General features: G+C 46.5%; 1 protein-coding gene across 1 annotated transcript in view; it reads right to left on the bottom strand.

The window, feature by feature from the left end:
* Nucleotides 1-20,483, bottom strand: part of DRC11 (dynein regulatory complex subunit 11) — a 215,090-nt gene that overhangs the window by 21,041 nt on the left and 173,566 nt on the right. Inside the window, exons 10-15 of the mRNA XM_088467766.1 lie at nt 15,419-15,494; nt 15,124-15,230; nt 14,013-14,105; nt 12,389-12,456; nt 1,963-2,045; nt 1,121-1,228 (exon numbers count right to left, since the gene is read on the bottom strand). Coding sequence (XP_088323892.1) covers nt 1,121-1,228; nt 1,963-2,045; nt 12,389-12,456; nt 14,013-14,105; nt 15,124-15,230; nt 15,419-15,494 — 535 coding nt within the window. The remainder of the gene's footprint in view (nt 1-1,120; nt 1,229-1,962; nt 2,046-12,388; nt 12,457-14,012; nt 14,106-15,123; nt 15,231-15,418; nt 15,495-20,483) is intronic.

Here is a 20,483-nt window from a genome sequence, read left to right as displayed (position 1 = left end):
TAATGCAGCCCCATGACCTGACCAGTAAACAACGCAGAAGAGTATATTGTGTGCACCAAGCTGTGACCCGTTTTTATCACTTTCCATCTCTGCTGTCATTCACTAACAACCAGCTCTCTGAGTGCCAGTTACTTTTATTTCCGCGAGCTTCAGCAGCCAGTCAGCCTGGAGTTTAGTGAACTCCAATTGCTGGAGTTCACTGAAGGGAAAACAGCCGAGGCAGCCAGGAGTAGTACAAGTCAGAGTAAGGCACTATGTAAATAACTATTCTTATTATTTAACTGCTTGTGCATTATGTTACTGTGTACTCCCAACACAGTGCACCAGGCACTAATTACAACGATTGACATTTACTCATGTGCTCTTTAATATTCCCTATAATGTCTGTGCATGTTCTGTAATTGCCCTAATAATGGCACTTCCTCCTCCTCAGATCTACCCCATCCTTAGGGCAGTAACTAGCAGTAATCTGACTGCTACTGTAACCAGCAGCTCGCTGGTCCCTCTAGTATACCACACCATATATAAAGCAGGGGACAGTCTGGTGGCTCTGTCATGACCTCCTGATACATCTGCAGACATAACTGACTGGCGGATGCTTCATAACCATCCATGCGGATCATTTGCACACGTTTAGGTCATGCATTCGCTCAGACGGGTGTAGGCTCTTTCAGCACGAAAATGCCCCAAACTTGTCCATAGCCACCAGATTATGGCTGGAGGAGCTTACCCTTTGCTCGCTGGATGTGAACCCAATAGAACACATGTAGAATGCAGTTCAACATGCCATCAATGGCAGGGTTCCATCTCTGGCGGAGGGCCATGACCCAGGAGACGTGGTGTACTCCATCTCCACAGTACTTCAGAGAGCTTGTGGAGTTCAAGCCCCATCGCATTGCTGATGTCATCCAATCGAAAGGTTGACCTACATATTACTAGACTGGTGTCTTCGTTTTTGTATACTGGCATACATTGCTCGTACCATTTTAATTTGCAGAGTAGGGGCTGCTATGAGTACCGTTTTCAGATATGTGTTATACATGTACTATTGTTTTTTTTTTATTGTATATACACTGTAACATAAATAGTAAAGGAATGCATACAGGCCAACTGCACTCACCTAATGGCAGGACGCCATACAGGACCAGAAGCTGTTTGACATCACTGAGAGATGGCATCGGTTCAATGTCAGCCTGGCGCAGGGTGGTCCCCAAATAACTGTATTCACCTGCAGACACATACAGAGGTGCGTGTTTAATAAGACACTGCAGAAAACAAAACCTATAGGATGATTTGATACCTCTATTTTGCAAGCATGTGGTTGGGTTCTATGGGCTACAGAATCTGGGGTCGATTCAGACCGGGACGCTAATCTGCGCTCTCTCGCAGCCAAAAAGGGCCGTGTATGCAAATTCCGCGATCGCACTGTCTAGTGTAAGGACGCCACCTATATGTCTTAGTGAGCGACGGCAGAGCGAACGCACGCCGGTATAAAGACGCCCACTTTTCTTTCTTAGCACATGTCATCTCCAGGAAGTGTGTGATTAATCAGAACCATCGAGAGCCATCGGAGCTGCACACAGCCCTTGAGGAAGACCCTTCCCCACCGCAAGCTCTGTGATCACTGCAGGCTGAAATACAACCAAGTGACGTGTACAATGCCGCTTCTATGCTAATTAGGCACACCCATAAAACGCTGTTTAGATGCCCAGACAGATGCCCCCGTTCATAAGCACCTTCCCGTTACCACCCACTAACGGCGCTATCTGTCACTCAAATTAGCGTCCAGTCTGTGTACTACGAGCGCACAATTCCTGAGCGCAGTGGGTGGCTCACGCATGGCATATTGACGCAAACGCATGCGCAAATGGGCGATTATCGGCCATAGCGTGCGTCCGCGGCTTAGCGTCCGCGTCTGAATCAGGCCCCATGTACTTAATCATCCCCTACAGTGAGCAGTACCTATAAAATCTGACATCTTCACAGGCTTTGGCTTGATGAGAAGACCTTCTGTGACCAACTCCTCATACAGAGAATCTATAGTCCTGCAGATAAAACACAACAGTGTTATACAAAGTATTCCGCATTATGGGCCTGATTCAGCAAGGATCGTTGATGCGATTATGGCTGCAATTGCGCACGCAGAGGTCTGCGCAAGTATGCTAATGCATTCAATCGCAAAGCGCTCGCACGGACTACATGCAGACGCCCACTTCCCCTCTCTCACATCCGTTATACCTTGCAAACCTCCTCAACCATCGGAAATATCGAGTACCATTGACCCCCTCATGCAGAATTACAGCAGCCCTTTCCTTACCTCTAAATTGCTAACCTTGCTGCACGCAGTGAGTACGCAAACGGTGTATGCATGCCCATGCAACGGCGTTCAAACGGACAGACACGCCTGCGTTTCTCCGACCACCTCCAAACGCTGACAGCCTGTCAGTTATTATGCGATGGTTCTACGTGGTCTCCGTGATCGCAGTGGTGCTTTCACACACTGCGATGTATGGGCAGTACGCAACAATCGGCCGTCTGTGTACGCTTTAGCAGTAGCGATCCATGCTGAATGAGGCCCTATGGCCAAGCAATTAATTCACTGGATATGTGTAGTGGTTCTGTACCAACATAAAACATCACTTGGCTTGTTTAACGTTGCCCACTTTTACCAACAACCACAAAAGTCTATGGTGTCTATTTATGTACATAGGCGAAACTAGCGATCTGGTAATGGGTGGTTCCAGTGTTAGCACTGTGTCAGAATGTGTGTTACTGTTTCATGACATTTTACCACTCTGTCTTAAGAATAGTTATGCAATATGGTGTTCTTAATTTCTCATTAATTACAGTAATAATATCCAGGGGCGGAGAGAGGCAGGGTGCCTGGTGTGAAAACGGGCACTATTTTGCGTGCAAATCCGAAAAAAGGGTTCTGGCCTAAAGATGCACCCCCTTTTAGTCACTGTGAAAAGATGCTGTGCGCATGACATCTATTCACCCGACGGTGACTGGTTCACTGTAACTTTCCCCACCCACTGGACGCTGCAGCCCGCGGGTGGGGGCGGCACCCGGCTGGCTGTTTCAGCAAGACGCCGCCATAAAGGGCAGTGCGCATTTTAGTATTAAAATCGGTGTAACACAGGGTTATTCAGTCAGATTCCGTAACCAACTGAGTTTACAAATATTTAGCACCTGGCACACATCTGGATACTTGTCCAAGGTCACAAGGAATTGACACAGGGACCTGAACCAGGGTTTCCAGCGGGTCTCCTCTCGGGGTCTTTGTTATAGGTCAGCGGCAGCACCATTGACCGCCGGGCTGTTAGTAATATAGACACTCAATTGGGCATTTAGGCCCTCATTCAGAGCCGCTCGCTATCTGCGGTCTTTCGTTTTCTAAAAAGGGGTGGCTATTCAAATGAACCGTTCGCACTTTGCGGTCTGTTCACGCCTCTAAGTCTGAACGAGCGAGCAAAACATGGGAACGTAAATTTGAAAAATACGCTCCCTTGCCGCTCGCACCATACGTCATGTCCGCTATTTATTAGATTAATCGAGTACATCGACCAGCGTATGAACTGCTCGCTATGCTTGTGGTTGGTTTTTTCAACCACTATTTTGCGAGCAGTTCTGACTATAAAACAACCAAGTGACGTTGCCAATGACACTGCTGGATTAATTATGCACACCCTTAAAACGCCCGTTTTGACCTTTAAGCACGCCTGCGATCGGATTTCCACTCCCCGTTTTTAAGCACCTTCCCCTGTTACCACCCACATATGCCTCATTCTGTCACTCAAATTATCAGGCATTCGCTATTTTGCGAGCACATGAATTTCGGCCGCACTGACTGGTTCGCGCATGCGTATAATGATCCGTACGCATGCGCAGTTGGGCAAACATCGCTCGGAGCGAACGAGCTGCCGCTTACGAGTGGCTCTGAATCAGGCCCTTAATTTTTATTGTAATCTCTTTTGAACAGTGGGCCTGATTCAGACCCGCTCCCTAGGATGCGTTCGCACGCAGCCAGCCGAATGTTTGCATTCTGCGCATGCATACGCATCGCTAAGCGCGAACCAGTGCGAGCGAACGGGAAGCGTTTGCTTGCTGCACATAGACAGCCCGGCTGAATGAGTGACAGGAGAAGCCGTTTGTGGGTGGTGCCATTTGCTGGCCGCTAGAGGCAGCGTCATAGTACACGTCACTTGGCTGAAATCTACACTGAAGCGCTCGCAGTGCTTGTGGAAGGGTATGGTCAACCACAAGTGCTGCGATCGCATCCGATGGTACTTGATGTTAGCGATGGTTATATACACTTCCTGGAGATGACTTGGGCAAGTGGGCGTCTTAAGACAGACTGGTGGGCGTCTGCATACACAAAGCAATCGCACGCCAAGACATATTGGGCGTGCTAATGCCTTGCAGTGCGATCGCTTGCCTTGCCAAAGTTGTATACGCATCTAGCGAGCGGGTATGAATTGAGGCCCTCATTCAGAGCCGGACGCTATTTGCGCTCGCTCGTTCATTAAAAAGGGGTGGCTATTCAAATGAACCGTTCGCACTTTGCGGTCTGTTCATGCCTCTATGTCTGAACGAGCGAACAAAACTTGCGGTCGTAATTTTGAAAACTACACCCCCTGGCCGCTCGCACCATACGTCATGTCCGCTATTTAATAGATTAATCGAGTACATCGAACAGCGTATGAACTGCTCGCTATTCTTGTGGTTGGTTTTTCCTACCGCAATCTTGCGAGCAGTTCTGACTATAAATCAACCAAGTGACGTGGTCATTTGAAGCTCCTGTATTAATTATGCACACCCTTAAAACGCCCGTTTTGACCTTTAAGCACGCCTGCGTTCTGAATTCCACTCCCCGTTTTCAAGCACCTTCCCCTGTTACCACCCACATACGCCTCCTCTTGTCACTCAAAATAGCAGGCATTCGCTATTTAGCGAACAAACGATTTTCGGCCACACTGACTGGTTCGCGCATGCGTATTAAAATCCGTACGCATGCGCAGATGTGCGAACATCGCTCATAACGAACGAGCGGCCGCTTACGAGCGGCTCTGAATGAGGGCCTGAGCCCAGTATTCTAACTCTTATTGAGGCTTCACAATGAAATGCTATGATGGAGGGGAGATTCCAAGACAGTGTGTGCATGTACGATGTAATGTAAAGCGCTGCGGAGGTCTGTAGGTTTAAATTTAACAATAATAGTAATAATAATAATCATACAGTAAGCAACAAACTATTAATTTACAATAAACAAAGGGAAGGTATTTGTGTATGTTGGGCATTTTATTCCCACCCTAGACTAATGACTGTAACAGAAACAAGTTATGTACATAGGAATGAATACGTGTCCAGGACACTGATATAATGTACAGTAGTCACCTATATGGTAATATAACCCAAGATAATCTACTGCTGTACTTTGAATGTCATTCTGTATAAAAAAAATCATGTCTAAATTTAACTACTCAAATCTCATAGCTCAGGGCCTGATTCAACCCGCTCGCGAGCGCATTGCGCTCGCAAGCGGGTCGATGGTGGCTCAGTGCGCATACACGGCGTGCACGAGCCCCGTAGCGAGTGAGACCTTCACTTGCTCCGGAGCTCGCAGCAAAACGGGGCGGCTGTCGATGTTGATCGACAGCTCACCCCGTTTTGTAGGCAGGTAGGGGGGGTGGCTGAACAAACGGAGGCGTTCCCGAAGGAACGTCTGCCGCTTGTGGGCGGCCCTACTGACATCACTCGTGATGTCAGTAGTGGACTTCCGGCTCTATTAATCGCGACCATCGCCAGGCAGCTCGCACAAGCTGTGGGTGGTCACCCACAGCTGTGCGAGCGGCCTAGAGGCCGGATTTAAAACAAATAGGGACGCCCTGATTCAGAGCGAGCGCACGCAAATAGTGTGTGCTTCTGAATCAGGCCCTCAGTTCTCCCTGAGCATCTGTTGGGGCTGGGAAGTTTCATGCAGCAAATTAAAAAGCTGCGGAACCTCTTTATAGTTTTTCTAGAGGCGTCGGGAAGAGTTCTTAAAAGCCCTGCTTTGTAATGGAGTGCTCAGCGGTAAGTTACACAAGTTATGTAACCATGTGTTCACGCGCCAGCCAGTAAGGCTCATTGAAGCAGTGCGCTGTGCTTATTGCAGTCCGTCTGCCATGCAGAATGCTGGCAGACTCAGACAGACTGTCACTGACACACAGCCTGACTCTGTGGCGTGTTGGCTAGGTGAGGCATCCTCCCCTGGCGTTGCTGCACAGTTCCTCTTCACAGCAATGCAGCAGAGCAAGCGAGCGCGTTCGGCCTGGCGTCATGACGTCACATCGTGCACTGAATCCCATTGGTCTACTGCAAAGGAGGTAGTGCAGTGCAGTCAACTCGTTCCTGACCGGGGGCCGTTAATTACATGAATATATATGTTAGATCGGCGGCGGAATGGCGAACAAGGCTAATGGATGGTCCGATGCACCCCCGGACCACCCCTTAGTTTCGCCTATGATTATGTAGACCCCGCACTAACTGAAAATCTGTACCGTCACCTATTGAGGGGTATATTTTAGTAGCGCCACTATGTAGCTATACAGGGCTTTGCAGATCCCCATTTGCCGGCTGTAGGTTACATTTTTGCCCCCCTCCTGATTTCTTCTTTTTTTGCATATATGTCGCATAGTTGTTTCAGATCTTCAAACAAAATGTATATATTATATAAAATAAAGTCCCTGGTAGGCGTCTGTCTGTGTGTTCGGGATAATCTCGAGAACCACTGGATGGATTTTGATGCAGTTGTCACTATTCTATAGAGCATTTGTGGAGGAAGGTTTAGGTGTATGACACATTAATGTCTGACTAAAGGGAGCCGAGCAGTGACCATTTTAGTGAAGCAAGTCAATGTAAAAACTGATATCCAAGCGCTGTCTTGGCTTAGGCTGCCTAAACCGTTACAGATACATCGCAACGATGGACTTTGTTTTATACCATGTAGCGATTGATATGTATTCTATGCGTTCCAGACTTCAGGCTGTAATTGCCTGCAAAGGATTTGCAACAAAGTATTAAAAAGTGAAAGTTAGATTTAGGATTGTTTAGTTTGTCCCATTACTTTTGACCCCTTAAAAAGTGGGAGGCACATATAGAAACCATTGTAATTCCTACACCGTTCACCTGATTTGGATGTAATTACCCTCAAATTAAATCTGAAAGTCTGCAGTTAAAGCACATCTTGTTTGTTTCATTTCAAAGCCATTGTGGTGGTGAATAGAGGACAAAATATGAAAATTCTGTCAATGTCCCAATATTTATGCACCTGACTGTATCTCTGTAAATTCAAAATTGCTCCAATGTGAAGCCGGGGCGGGTCACTAGTTGAATATAAGACAAAGACAAGCTGAGTAAACAAAAAATACAGTATTATACCCCTTTTACATAGGAGCTAAAACCTGGGTTTTTTAAGGGTTAACCCGGGCAGCTCCCTGGTGTAAAAGGGGAGAGGGTTGGATCGCCGGGTCGAGTGACCTGGCAATCCAACCCAGGTAACTAGCAGGGTTTAACACGGGCATAGCCCGTGAAACCCTGCTGTGAGAACAGCGCACTCCGGGTCACGATGACCTGGAGTGCGCTGCTAGCCGGCCGATTGGTCCGGCTTCAGTGGCGCTTGGAGATGACGTAATCTCCAAGCGACCACTTTCATTCCGCAAAAGCCGGGTCTATGCGAGTCGGCGCCTGCAAAATTCCGGGTCTGATCCGGATGGGAACTTTGGATGGTCCCCACTGCACATGCGCACGACGGAGGGAGCTCCGTTGTGCGCATGCGCGAGACCCGGCGAGCGAATGACTTTCCATCGGTCTGGGTCTCGCACCAAAGGGGGCGTGCAGTCGATGTTGATTGACAGCACGCCCCCTTTGGTGGGCGTTCCGGGGGCGTGCCTGCCAGACAGAGGCGTTCCTATGGGAACGCCTACCGTCTGAAGCCGGCCCCTCTGACATCACTAGTGATCACTAGTGATGTCAGTGGGAGTGATTTTGGCTCTGATAGAGCCAAAATCACTCCTGGCCTTGCGGTTGAGAAACCCGACCACAGGGTTTCACTCGCAAGTCCGATGGTCGCGATGGTCAAGACCATCGCGACCATCTTGCTGGAAGCTCGTATATGCTGTGGGTGGTGACCCACAGCTATACGAGCGTCCAGGAGGACGCTCCATTTTAATTGAGGTGGGCCCTGATTCAGAGCGAGCGCTCTGGTCAGAGCGTCCGGCTCTGAATCAGGGCCTTTGTTCCAACTCCGGGTCAGACCCTGAATTTAGGTGGAAAAGGGTGAGGAAAAAAACTTCTCCAACACCATCTGGCCCTGTGTGAAATAGTAATTGCCCCTTTTTTTTACTCATTTAACCAATGAACCACAATGAATTGCTAATTAGGTTTTATTAAAATACTGTGGTAACAATCACGCTTGATTATTGCCAGCCTGGCATATCTCAGCATCACTTAGACCCTTTCTAGTTACATATGGCATCAAGCTAATATAGCATTCCACAATAAGAACATCATACCGACAGTCACCCATAGTGGTGGTAGTGTGATGGTATTGGGATGCTTCGCTGTTGCAGGACCTGGGCGACTGGCCGTAATCTATCTCTAATCTTGTCCTAATTCTACTCTCTACCAGAAAATTATGGGGGAGAATGTCCGGTCACCAGTCCATGATCTGAAGCTCAATTGCAATTGGGTTATGTCTCAAGACAACAATTACAGTATAAGTAAAAGAGCAAGTCCACCTCTTAATGGCTCAGAAGAAACTAAATTAAGGTCATGGAGTGGCCTAGTCAAAGTCTTGATTTGAATCCAATGCAGACGCTGTATCTGGACCTTAAACGGCCAGTTCATGGTTGAAAGTCCTCTAATGTGGCTGAATGAATGCAACTTCTGCAAAGAAGAATGAGCCACAATTCCTCCACAGTGATGTGAAAGCCTGACCTTCAGTTATCGGAATTGTTTGGTTGCAGTTATTGCTGCTAAGCATGGCACAACCAGTTATTCAGTTTAGGGGGGCAATTAATTTTTCATATCGGTGATATAGGTGTTTAATATTTTTCCTTAAATAAATGAAATTATCATTTAAAAACTGTACTTTGTGTCTTTGGGCCTCATTCAGACCCACTCGCGAGCGGCTGTCCGCCCGCAAGTGGGTCGATGGTGCGCATGCGCGAGACGCGACGAACGAAGGACTTTCCTTCGCTCGTTGTGTCTGATCAAAGGGGGCGTGCTGTCGATGTTGATTGACAGCATGCCCCCTTTGGTGGGCGTGCCTGCCAGACGGAGGCGTTCCCAAGGGAACGCCTACCGTCAGAAGCCGGCCCCACTGACATCACTAGTGATGTCAGTGGGAGTGATTTTGGCTCTGATAGAGCCAAAATCACTCCAGGGCTTGCGGTTGAGAAACTCAACCGCAGGCTTCTGCTCGCACTGGCGATGGTCGCGATGGTCAAGACCATCGCGACCATCATCCTGCACGCTCGTATAGGCTGTGGGTGGTGACCCACAGCTATACGAGCGTCCAGGAGGACGCTCCATATTTATGGAGGTGGGCCCTGATTCAGAGCGAGCGCTCTGGTCAGAGCGTCCGGCTCTGAATCAGGGCCTTTGTCTTATATTCAATTTTGTTTGAAAACCTAAAACCATTATGTGTGACAAATATGTAAAAATGGAAGAAATCAGTAAGGGGGCAAAACTTTTTCACGCCACTGTGTGATTGTTTTAGTCCCTGATTCAGAGGCGCTCGCTATTTGCGTGTGCTCGCTCTGACTCAGGGCGGGCCGTTTTTTTTTTTTCACCGGCCTCCAGGCCGCTCGCTAAGCTGTGGGTGACCACCCACAGCTTTAGCGGGCGGCCTGGCAATGGTCGTGATTATCGCGACCATCGGGCTTGCGACGAGACCCTTGTGGTAGGGCGGTGGGGCAGCGGATCGCTCCGTGTGTGAGGGCCGCCCGATATGTCGGTCGTCGGATCGCAAGATGCATATCGCACTGTGTATGGGGGCCTTTATGTGCAGCATGTAAGATCTGGAGGAGCGATGTACGTTCCCATGGGAGCGTGCACTGGCCGATATCATAGCCACACATGGAACGATATAGCAGCAATATTGTTCCAATCCGTCGGATCGGCTGCTATATTGCACCGTGTATGGGGGCCTTAACAATTCCCATCCGATCCATGCTCAATGTCAACATTTCAGATGTTGACATTGGGCCTGATTCAGCTTGGATCGCAGTTGCTAATACGCACGCAATCGGACATTTGTTGCGTTCTGCGCATGCGTATGCATTGCAGTGCGTGAACTAGCTATTGCGATTGGGATTGCGATCGCAGAGGCTACACAGACCCCTCACAGAGTGATTGGCAGGAAACACCGTTTTGGGTGGTGACGGGGGGTTGGTCGGGGAAATGCAGGTGTGCCAGTGCGTTTGCACGCCGTTTCAAGGGCGTGCATAAATTAGCCACTGTGATGGTACTCGATTGTACTGATGGTTTCGCTATTCTGCCAAGCATTACAGATTTGTGTAAGGTAAAGTGGGCGTCCTTATGTTGTGCTGAGTTTGCATTGCGATCGCTATGGATTAGCATACCATCGCAGTTGTACTGCGTGCGTACGCAATATTGCGATCCATAATGAGTCAGGGCCATTCTGCACATGCCGACATGTTCAATGTCAACATAACTGTCAAAATTGTAAATGTCAATAAGGCCCGTATTCAATTTGAGGCGAAAAGTTCGGCTCTGCGATACTTTTTCGCTGATGACATCATTTTCGCCTATTTTGCTTTTACCCCGTATTCAATTTGAAAGACTTTCCGGCTAGGTAGAAAGTCAATGCAATGTACTAGGCGAAAAAGTGTCGCCTATGAATAGCAGGCGGAAAAAAGTGCAGAATTGGAGTTTTGGGGTGCAACGTTGCGGGAACCCCCCTGCAGCCTTCAGACAGTCCCCCAAAGGTAAACGGTGTAAAAAAATTGAAAAAAAACACTTAAGGGCACCCCAAAAAATTACTTTGAAAAAGAGGGCGGAAAAAAAAGTTGGGGTACAAAGTTAAAAACTAGCGAACTTGACTCTGGGGGTGGTCCCCAAGTATGCCCCAGGTGTTTTTTTTTATTGCAGGTGTTTGCGGCAGGTGGATTTTTTAAACTTCACTTTAGCAACTTTTAAATATGCTGACCCCCATTTTCAAGTACCCCAAATTTGCTGGGATAAGTTATTTTCTGGAAAAAATACTCCTGAATATTATTCTGCACCACGTATAGAAAAAAACGCTATTTAGCAGCTATTGAGCCCGTTTAAAAACACCAAATACCTTCAGCAAGCCAAATCGGGGGGTACCATAGTGAACCCCCATGTCAGAGCATCTTTTGGGGGGTGTCAGGATTCCCCAAATCTGACAGTACTTTCCACCTGTTCAAGTTTCGCCGGGTCCCTTTTTCGCGTACTTTCAAATTGAATACTGGGTAAAAGCGGGCACGCGCGCGATACTTTACCGCTTACAAAACAGGCGAAGTAGATGAAAAGTCCGGGCCGTGAAAAGTATCACGGCTCGGCTCAAATTGAATACGGCTCTTAAAGTCATACTGGCAGGTTAATTGTAATTGCCCACTGGTGACAGGAATTAATGGTTAAATATGTTCTGTAAATCGCTTTGCAATATGTGTATGCTATATAAATAATGGTTAATAACTAAATATTTGTTTTGAGGGTTTACAAATGGCTTATGCTATTGTTGTACTGTACTCTCTTGATCAAACTATGGATGTGTCCACATACATACATCTATCCTCCGTGCACTACAAGTTGCGCTACACATAACGCACATACAAGTTGCGCTACACATAACTCAGCACTACCGTGTGACTCGGTAGTGCTGAGCGTCTTTTTGTGCGACTTTTTACCTTCAAATGCGTCTTATTTGCACATATTTAGCACAAGCAGCTTCTGCTGATTAAAATGATATGCAGTGTGTTTATATTCTGTGAGCGAGATACGAAACGCTACGTTACAGTGTTACAGCCGCAGACGCACACAGAACATAGGCATGCTGCATATCATTTTAATCAGCAGAAGCTGCTTGTGCTAAATATTCGCATCATTGCTGTGCGAATAAGACGCATTTGAAAGTAAAAAGTCGTACAAAAAGACGCTCTGCGCTACAGAGTCATGCCACGGCATGACGCAACTAGAAGGGCTATTTAGCGCGCAAGGAGGCTAGATGTATGAGGACACATCTGTATCCAGTGTGTAACGGAACTTTGAAATAAGTTCCCTGCATTAGGATTGGTGCCCTGTGCATTTGACCATACACTGTAATGTAAAGGGCGGCAGTACAAGTTTAGACGCATACCTGTCTGGGGTTAGGTCTTTCTCCTTCTTTTTCTTCTTTTTGCCACTTTTCTTTCCTTTCTTCTTTTTCTAAAATTAGACACAATACACAATAACCAGCTTAAAGTTTAGAGCAACTTTATAGATACATGTATTCAATAATTCTAGAGAACTTCATTTACTAATAGTAGTTCTGCTCTAGACCAGAGATGGGATGTCGGGGAACAGTGGAAAAGAAGCCACATGTTATAGAGTATACAGCAGGCCTCCCTGCACCAGTCTGTGCCCCCGGCAAGGCGTTGTACCATCCCTTTCCCCCTAATCATCCTCTCCAGCTACTAGCTCTTTGCAGTGTACCAGCCAGGCACAAATAGAACTGATTGCAGATAAGAAGAACTTGTAGTGTTATAGTACAACGTTATATTGTGCAGTGCAATTACAGCTGTCAGATGTGGCCTCACTGATGCAGTGGAATACCGGTTCTGAGGACACTATAGCTTAAAAAGACAGCACAGTGTGTTATAACATTGCTCATCGCCAAGAACCTGTTGTACTGATTCCCATCAGATGCATCACACAGGGGGTCTCTCATTCACTGCCCAACATTAAATGGTTTAAGGCAGGAAAGGAGACTTGCTCTGGTCATCAAGGTGTATTTCTCAGTCGCCATGGGGACCTGGACTGTCCTGCCCTGAGATTATGATTTATCATAAAATGGGTCAGAGACTCAGAAAGTGCCTCTCTAATCATATGTATCTCTGTTTATTGTCTTTGATACCCTATGGCAGAGGCGGTCCAAAGCGTTGACTGCGATCGACTGCAGACACTCGACCAGTCGATCGGTGTTGGCCCGTCCAGCAGCAGTTAGCAGTGTCCAATAACAATCAGTGTGATTCTTATTGGCTGCTGCGCCGAAATCACAGGTGGAGTTCTGAAGCCAGAAGCTAGCTAAAGCCATGGCTGCCATGTTTACTTGCGGTCAGGTGTCCATCAGCAGCCAATGAGAATCATGGTGATTCTTACAGGCTAACTCAGCTGCGCTGAACTGAAGCTGCAGCTAGATTAAGCCAGTAAGAATCAGGCTGATTCCTTATTGGCTGAGGCTGTCACATGTAACAGTCTCCACTGTGCCATTGCCAGAGCCAGGTCAAGGGGGGACAAGGCCAGTTCGAAGGCACCAAACCCAAAAGGGGGCGCAGTGCAGCACCCTGGACCTATCAAGACTGGCAGACCTGCACTGATGCTGCTGCTGAGGGCAGGGAGCTCCTCTCTCTCAGACAGGTCTGTCTTCTGTGGGAGGCTGGAGCATTTTAATGTATGTTTTATTTTTTTTTATGTGAGGGACAATGTTTTGTTTTCTCCTGTGGGGAGACATTGTGTGACAGTTTTTTGCTGTGAGGGCCAATGTGTGTGTGTGTGTTTGTTTCCTGTGGGTACCAATGTGTTTAATTTTTCTACTGTGGGGCAGTTCCCAAGACCCGGCGCATGCAAATGTAGATACTTGGTAGATCACTAAAGATTATAACTTTTAAAGTAGATCACCAAGTCCAAAAGTCTGGCCTCCTCTGCCCTATGGGACTACATCAAGTTCTCTTATCTACTATTCACGATGTATCCCTCCGCCTGTAACCATAGTCCTTACTCACCTTCCCTCCTTTCTTTCCTTTTTTCTTCTTGCCTTTGTCTCTGTCTACAGCCAACTTCAGGTTCTGGAGTTCTTGTCTCATCAGCTCATCCACCTTCAGGAGAAACCAAAGACAACAGTGTACGTATGTCAAAGTTAGGAGCACAGTCTGGAATACACTTTGTACACACAAGTATATGGAAATATATTACATCTAGGTGTATAGGTAGACTGACAAAATGTCTGTATAGGTTTATTTATTGCTATATCTGTACAGGCAGACACTACCATATCTATGGGTCCTAGTGAACCCTGCAAAGTGATGGACACGACTAACTTATCTCCGTTCTGACATCACACGCGCTGCACTTCTGTTTCACAACATCATGGCGGCTCTGTGACGGAGCCAGGAGCTCAGAGCAAAAGGCAAGTAATATGCAGAGAGTCTTCCTCAGCGCCAGGCTGGGAGCTTTCCTTTGCGGGTAGCCCAGGAGTTACAATAAGGGGGTGGCAGTGAGTGCCATCCTGGACAACCGGTACTTATGGCCTGGCAGCCAGATCACAGTTTCTAATAATGCAAAGCTATACGTACAATTTGGGTTATGGCGGTATAGATTGTGCATCATCACATGTATAGAATAAAAGTTTGTATTACATATAATGGGACAGAGCAGCACTACCTGCCCTTAAACGATACCCATTCCAAGTTCCCAGTATCATGTTATTTGATTCTAAAGGGTCTATGATGGGAAAAATGGCAGCTGTTTGTGTTCTATACTTATAAATGCAGGAGGCAATGTCCTATAGTCCTATACTATTCCTATAACTGATGTTAAAGTAAATATTTAGATTACTTTAAAAGGCTGAGTCCCAGATGTACAGGTGGAAGGGGCTTGTCAGCTGCTGGCATAGAATCATGGGTGCTATGATTAAATAATAACCGGGAAGCTGCAGGTGCAGCGGCATTCTGTGCACCATCTTCACGGAATGGCAAATCAAAAGGGTACAGACTTGGCCGCTATTATAACTGTAGTGCCAGGATCTGTGACTCTGAGCACTGAGATAACGGGTGACAGACAAAGTGACAAGGACATAGGGAGTACGCTCATTCATAGTGAGGACATCAGCCAAACCTGAATCCTAATCTCTTCCTCCACTTCCTTCCTCTTATCCTCTTTAATGAGCTCGGAATCATGTGCCTGGTGCAGATTCCAGGAGTCCTCCCGATTTTGCCAAACTCCTGCAAGGAAAGTAGATAAGGACAAGTGAAGGACTGCACAGGGGAGTGACCTTGACGTCTTATCCATTTATCGAGTTGCAGATCCGTTTCCTCTTTCATGGGCTCAGCCGCATATTGAGAAGAAATAGTTTACGGACCTGAATTTACTTCTCCATTTGTGATGCTGACCATGAGCTATAAAGACTTACCTTCATATGTGTTGTGCGCAGATGCTATGTCAGGCAGGAATTGGCTTGGGCTCATTTTCCAGCCTGGTTCTTCCTCCTGTACACAATACATAAGACATAAAACTATTTCAACTTTATTACATATAATGGGACAGAGCAGCACTACCTGCCCTTAAACGATACCCATTCCAAGTTCCCAGTATCATGTTATTTGATTCTAAAGGGTCTATGATGGGAAAAATGGCAGCTGTTTGTGTTCTATACTTATAAATGCAGGAATAATATCTCATTGGTACCTTTAACTGAATAAAGTATTCTCCTCCGCATAACAGATTAGCACACAGTGTAAAGCACGGCTTCCAAACTATTAAAGTTTTTCATTTTAAGACCCATCTTATAAATGGGATCCAGTTTTGGTTCCCATGATTCAAGTTTAAGTTAATATATTTCTTTTTATTATTTTGGTGTTGGTTAAAAGTTAGGTATGATATTTATATTATTCGTTATTTGCTTTTGTTGAACAGGTGAATACATTAGGGGGTACATTTCTTAGAAGTGAGTTTTAGAAGAGATGATGCCTATAGCAACCAATCAGAGTCTAGCTATTATCTTCTAGAAGGTGCTAGTTAAACGTTAAGTAGAATCTGATTTGTTGCTATAGGCAACATCTCTTCTAAAACTCACTTCTAAAAAAACTCTCACTTTCGTAAATTTACCTCTAGGTGTAAAAAAATGCCCATTTTCAGGCAGGAAACATCTATTATATGGAGAGGTCAGAGTTAAAGTGAACCAAATCCATGAGAGTCAATATTAAGAAAACGGATCTCATAGTTGAAGAGCTGTAATTAATTAACCATTGACTTTTAGACTTGGGGCCTGATTAAGCTATTGTGATGTTTACGCAGTTGAGCGTTTATCGGTGATCTGCGCATGAATCTAAGTCGCACTGAGCATGCGTCAGGGTGCATTACCGTAGTTGCTCGCAGCAACTATTTACTTGCTGTTTGATTGACAGAATCGATTGAGGAATCGTTTGGGGGATGTAACAGGAAGTGGCAGCAAAGAACGCCAACACGTCGTTACCGTCTTCAGAGCGCGTCAAGACCTATGTCTGCGATCCCATACGCAGTGACAGTGGCTTCGGCATCTCAGTACACGCGACCATCCTGCAGGACCATAGGGTCTCTCAGAAGTTCACATTAACTCTGTAACACTAGGGTTGTCCGTCAATGGCTATCCCTAATTACATGTTCTCCTTTCCCTCATCCCTCAACACCGATTACGACAATATGTACTCTTAAGGTGCCCACACACATAGCGACATTTTACACGATTTGGCCGATTTCGACGAATCGTGACGACGAATCGGGTAAAAAAAGTACAAATCGTGAGTTTATACTCACGAGCACGATGCGCGTCCCCGCTCGTCGTACATCGCATCTTCTGATCTGCTGTGCTGTAGGGCAGATTAGCCAATCTGGGATACAATGCATTGGCTGCAAGATGGATCTTTAGTCAGATTGGACATTTTTAACTCCAAATCGTGATCACGACGGCAAGGGAGCTCCCGTGAAAGTTCATGAGGAAATTGGCCATAAAATTGTATCGTGAGGACATCGGTATGTGTGTGGGCACCTACTCCTAGCAAAAGGGGCGGGAAAAAGGACTTGGATGGTAGGAGTGTGCCCAAATCCACTATCCATTGACTGGGGAGCTATGCACAGATACTGTGTAGCACTGTGTACATTCCTGCTTGGAGCCAAGGAAGCCTACACTCATCTGTACAGAATCATCTACAGCTCAGCTCCCGGCCTGTCCCCGATGTCCTATCTTACAGTCAGTGCATACTTCAGTAATAAATACGTCACAGAGTATTACATCTCTAACCATTATTTCTATGGAGACTGGGGAGTCCTTCAAACATAAATCAGTCCAAGCTTGGAAGCAGGAGGGGGAGAGGGAGAGACACACAGGAAAAAAGGGGGAGAGAGGGAAATAGGGAGAGCCAGAGGTGGGATAAGATGGAAGTAGAGAATGAAAGGGACATGGGGAAAAGAAAAAGATGGGGGGAGTCCGACAACAGCTAACGACCAAGCGAATGACAGGTCCATAATACTAGTTATTCATAATGTCTGTCATTTCTATACTGTTGCAAACTAGTTTTAGTTTATTAATAGTAGTCACTGCCTAAAAGCACTTCTGCATGTATGCCTGGAGCCAGCATCTTTAGGTCTCTGGGCCTGATTGCAAGCGGGTCGATGGTGGCCCAGTGCGCATGCGCACGACGGAGCCGGCTCTGTCGTGCGCATGCGCGAGACCCGGACAGCGACGGGCAAACCATCGCTCCGGGTCTCGTACGAAAGGGGGCGTGCTGTCGATGTTGAGTGACAGCACGCCCCCTTTGGTGGGCGGGCCGGGTTCCCATGTGAACGCCTCTGTTTGGGGGCGGCCCCACTGACATCACGAGTGATGTCAGTGGGAGAGATTTCGACTCTGTTAGAGCCGAAATCTCTCTGGGGCTTGCGGCAACGAGACCCTACAACAAGGGTCTCATCGCAAGCACGATGGTTGCGATGGTCTTGACCATCGCGACCATCCTCCTGGCCGCTCGCTCTAGCTGTGGGTGGTCACCCACAGCTATACGAGCGGCCAGGAGGCCGCTCTAAAAAACAAGAAGGGCGGCCCTGATTCAAAGCGAGCGCTCTGTTAGAGCGTCCGGCTCTGATTCAGGGCCTCTGTCCAACCAGATTCTCATCCAATAGACTGAGTTGTTCAGATCAGCATCTCTTCATATTATTTATATATACATATATATGTATATATAAAACAAAAGCGCTTATATTACCAACTCCTCCACTGTGTTATGGGCTAAATGCTTTCTGGTGACTGCATCTTGTGAGCTGCTCATTTATCCATCCAGTCTTCTAGTGCTTTATACTTTCTCAGTAGAACATGGTGCATGTAGCAATGAGACAATAGAATCACATACACTTCCATGGAAGTTTTGTTACCAACAGATGTTTCCACAGCTCTGGTGTACGTGACTGCAATGTGTGTGTGTTAGCGTCAGATGGTTATTTAGTGAAGCCGTTAACAGTGAATCACTACAGTTTCAGATTATCACTATTATTATAGAGTCAAATAGGAGTCACATGTCTAAGATTGGCCAAACACCAAACAATATCCTGGATTTTTTCTCTTATTAGTTATATCATTGAGAATAACATGCCTGACGGGGTGACAAGCCGCGTCCTCTCACGTCAGTAAGTGGGAAGTAATAAGGGTTCATGAGTTCATGCAAAGCCAAGAGCTGATGACTGGTGAGATAGGTACCACGTGCAATCACATAGATATGTGGGTCATCTGCAGGACTGTATATTTAATTAGGAGTCTGCTTATTTTAGTGTAGCACATTTCCCAATTACCTGTATCTGCAGGGAGTTATCTCATAAACCAAGGGATAATAATCTGCATGTCACTGAGGGGAGAACGTCTGGTGACTTGACCTCATGTTTTATTATTCTGGTCATTATTATTATTATAATTTCAAATATTTTAGATGTACAGTACTGTGCAAAAGTTTTAGACAGGTGGAAAAAATGCTGCAAAGTAAAATTGCTTTCAAAAATAGAAGGGTTACTAGTTTATTTTTTTATCAATTAGCAAAATTCAAGGGGAATGAACAGAAGAGAAATCTAAATCAAATCAATATTTGGTGTGACCACCCTTTGGCCTTCAAAACAGCATCAATTCTTCTTGGTACACTTGCAAACAGTTTTTGACAGAACTTGGCAGTGAGGCTGTTTCAAACATCTTGATGAACCAACCACAGACCTTCTGTGGATGTAGGCTTGTATAAATCCTTCTGTCTACTCATGTAATCCCAGACAGACTCGATGATGTTGAGATCAGGGCTCTGTGGGGGCCATATCATCACTTCCAGGACTTCTTGTTCTTCTTTACATTGAAGATAGTTCTTAATGACATTGGCTGTATGTTTGGGGCCATTGTTCTTCTGCAGAATAAATTTGGAGACAATCATATGCCTCCCTGATGGTATTGCATGATGGATAAGTACCTGCCTGTATTTCTCAGCACTGAGGACACCATTAATCCTGACCAAGTCCCCAACTCCATTTGCTGAAATGCAGCCCCAAAGTTGCAAGGAACCTCCACCATGCTTCACTGTAGCCTGCACTCAGTATTGTACCGCTCTCCAGCCCTTTGGCGAATAAACTGCCTTCTTTTAGAGCTTGGCCTTGTTTCCATGTCAAATGCATGGCTTTTGGACACAATTCTTCCATGAAGACCACTTCAGGCCAGACTTCTCCGAACAGTAGCTGGGTGTACCTGGATCCCACTGGGTTCTGCCAGTTTTGAGCTGGTGGCACTGCTGGACATCTTCCGATTTAGAAGGTAAGTAAGCATGATGCATCTTTCATCTGATGCACTAAGGCCCTCATTCAGAGCCACTCGCTAGCGGCAGTACGCTCGTTCCGAGCGATGTTCGCACATCTGCGCATGCGTACGGTTTTTAGTACGCATGCGCGAACCAGTCAGTGCGGCCGAAAATCGTTGGTACGCAATATAGCGAGGGCCTGCTATTTTGAGTGACAGAATGAGGCGTATGTGGGTGGTAACAGGGGAAGGTGCTTGAAAACGGGGAGTGGAGATCCGAACGCAGGCGTGCTTAAAGGTCAAAACGGGCGTTTTAAGGGAGTGCATAATTAATACAGCAGCGTCATTGACCACGTCACTTGGTTTTTTTAAACTCAGAACTGCTCGCAAAATAGCGGTTGAAAACACCAACCACAAGAATAGCGAGCAGTTCATACGCTGTACGATGTACTCGATTAATCTAATAAATAGCGGACATGACGTATGGTGCGTGCGGCCAGGGGGCGTTTTTATCAAAAAAACGAGCGTATGTTTTGCTCGCTCGTTCAGACTTAGAGGTGGGAACAGACTGCAATTTGCGAATGGATCATTTGAATAGCCACCCCTTGTTTTTGAACGAACGACCACAAATAGCGAACGGCCCTGAATCAGGCCCTAAGTTTCCTTGGATAACCACTGCATCCTCAAC

This window comes from Taudactylus pleione, unplaced genomic scaffold (assembly GCF_031769625.1).
Source record: "Taudactylus pleione unplaced genomic scaffold, aTauple2 ptg000074l, whole genome shotgun sequence".
In the NCBI taxonomy this organism is placed as follows: domain Eukaryota; kingdom Metazoa; phylum Chordata; class Amphibia; order Anura; family Myobatrachidae; genus Taudactylus; species Taudactylus pleione.
The sequence above is the reverse complement of the archived record's forward strand: the minus strand, read 5'-3'. Positions and strand labels throughout refer to the sequence as shown.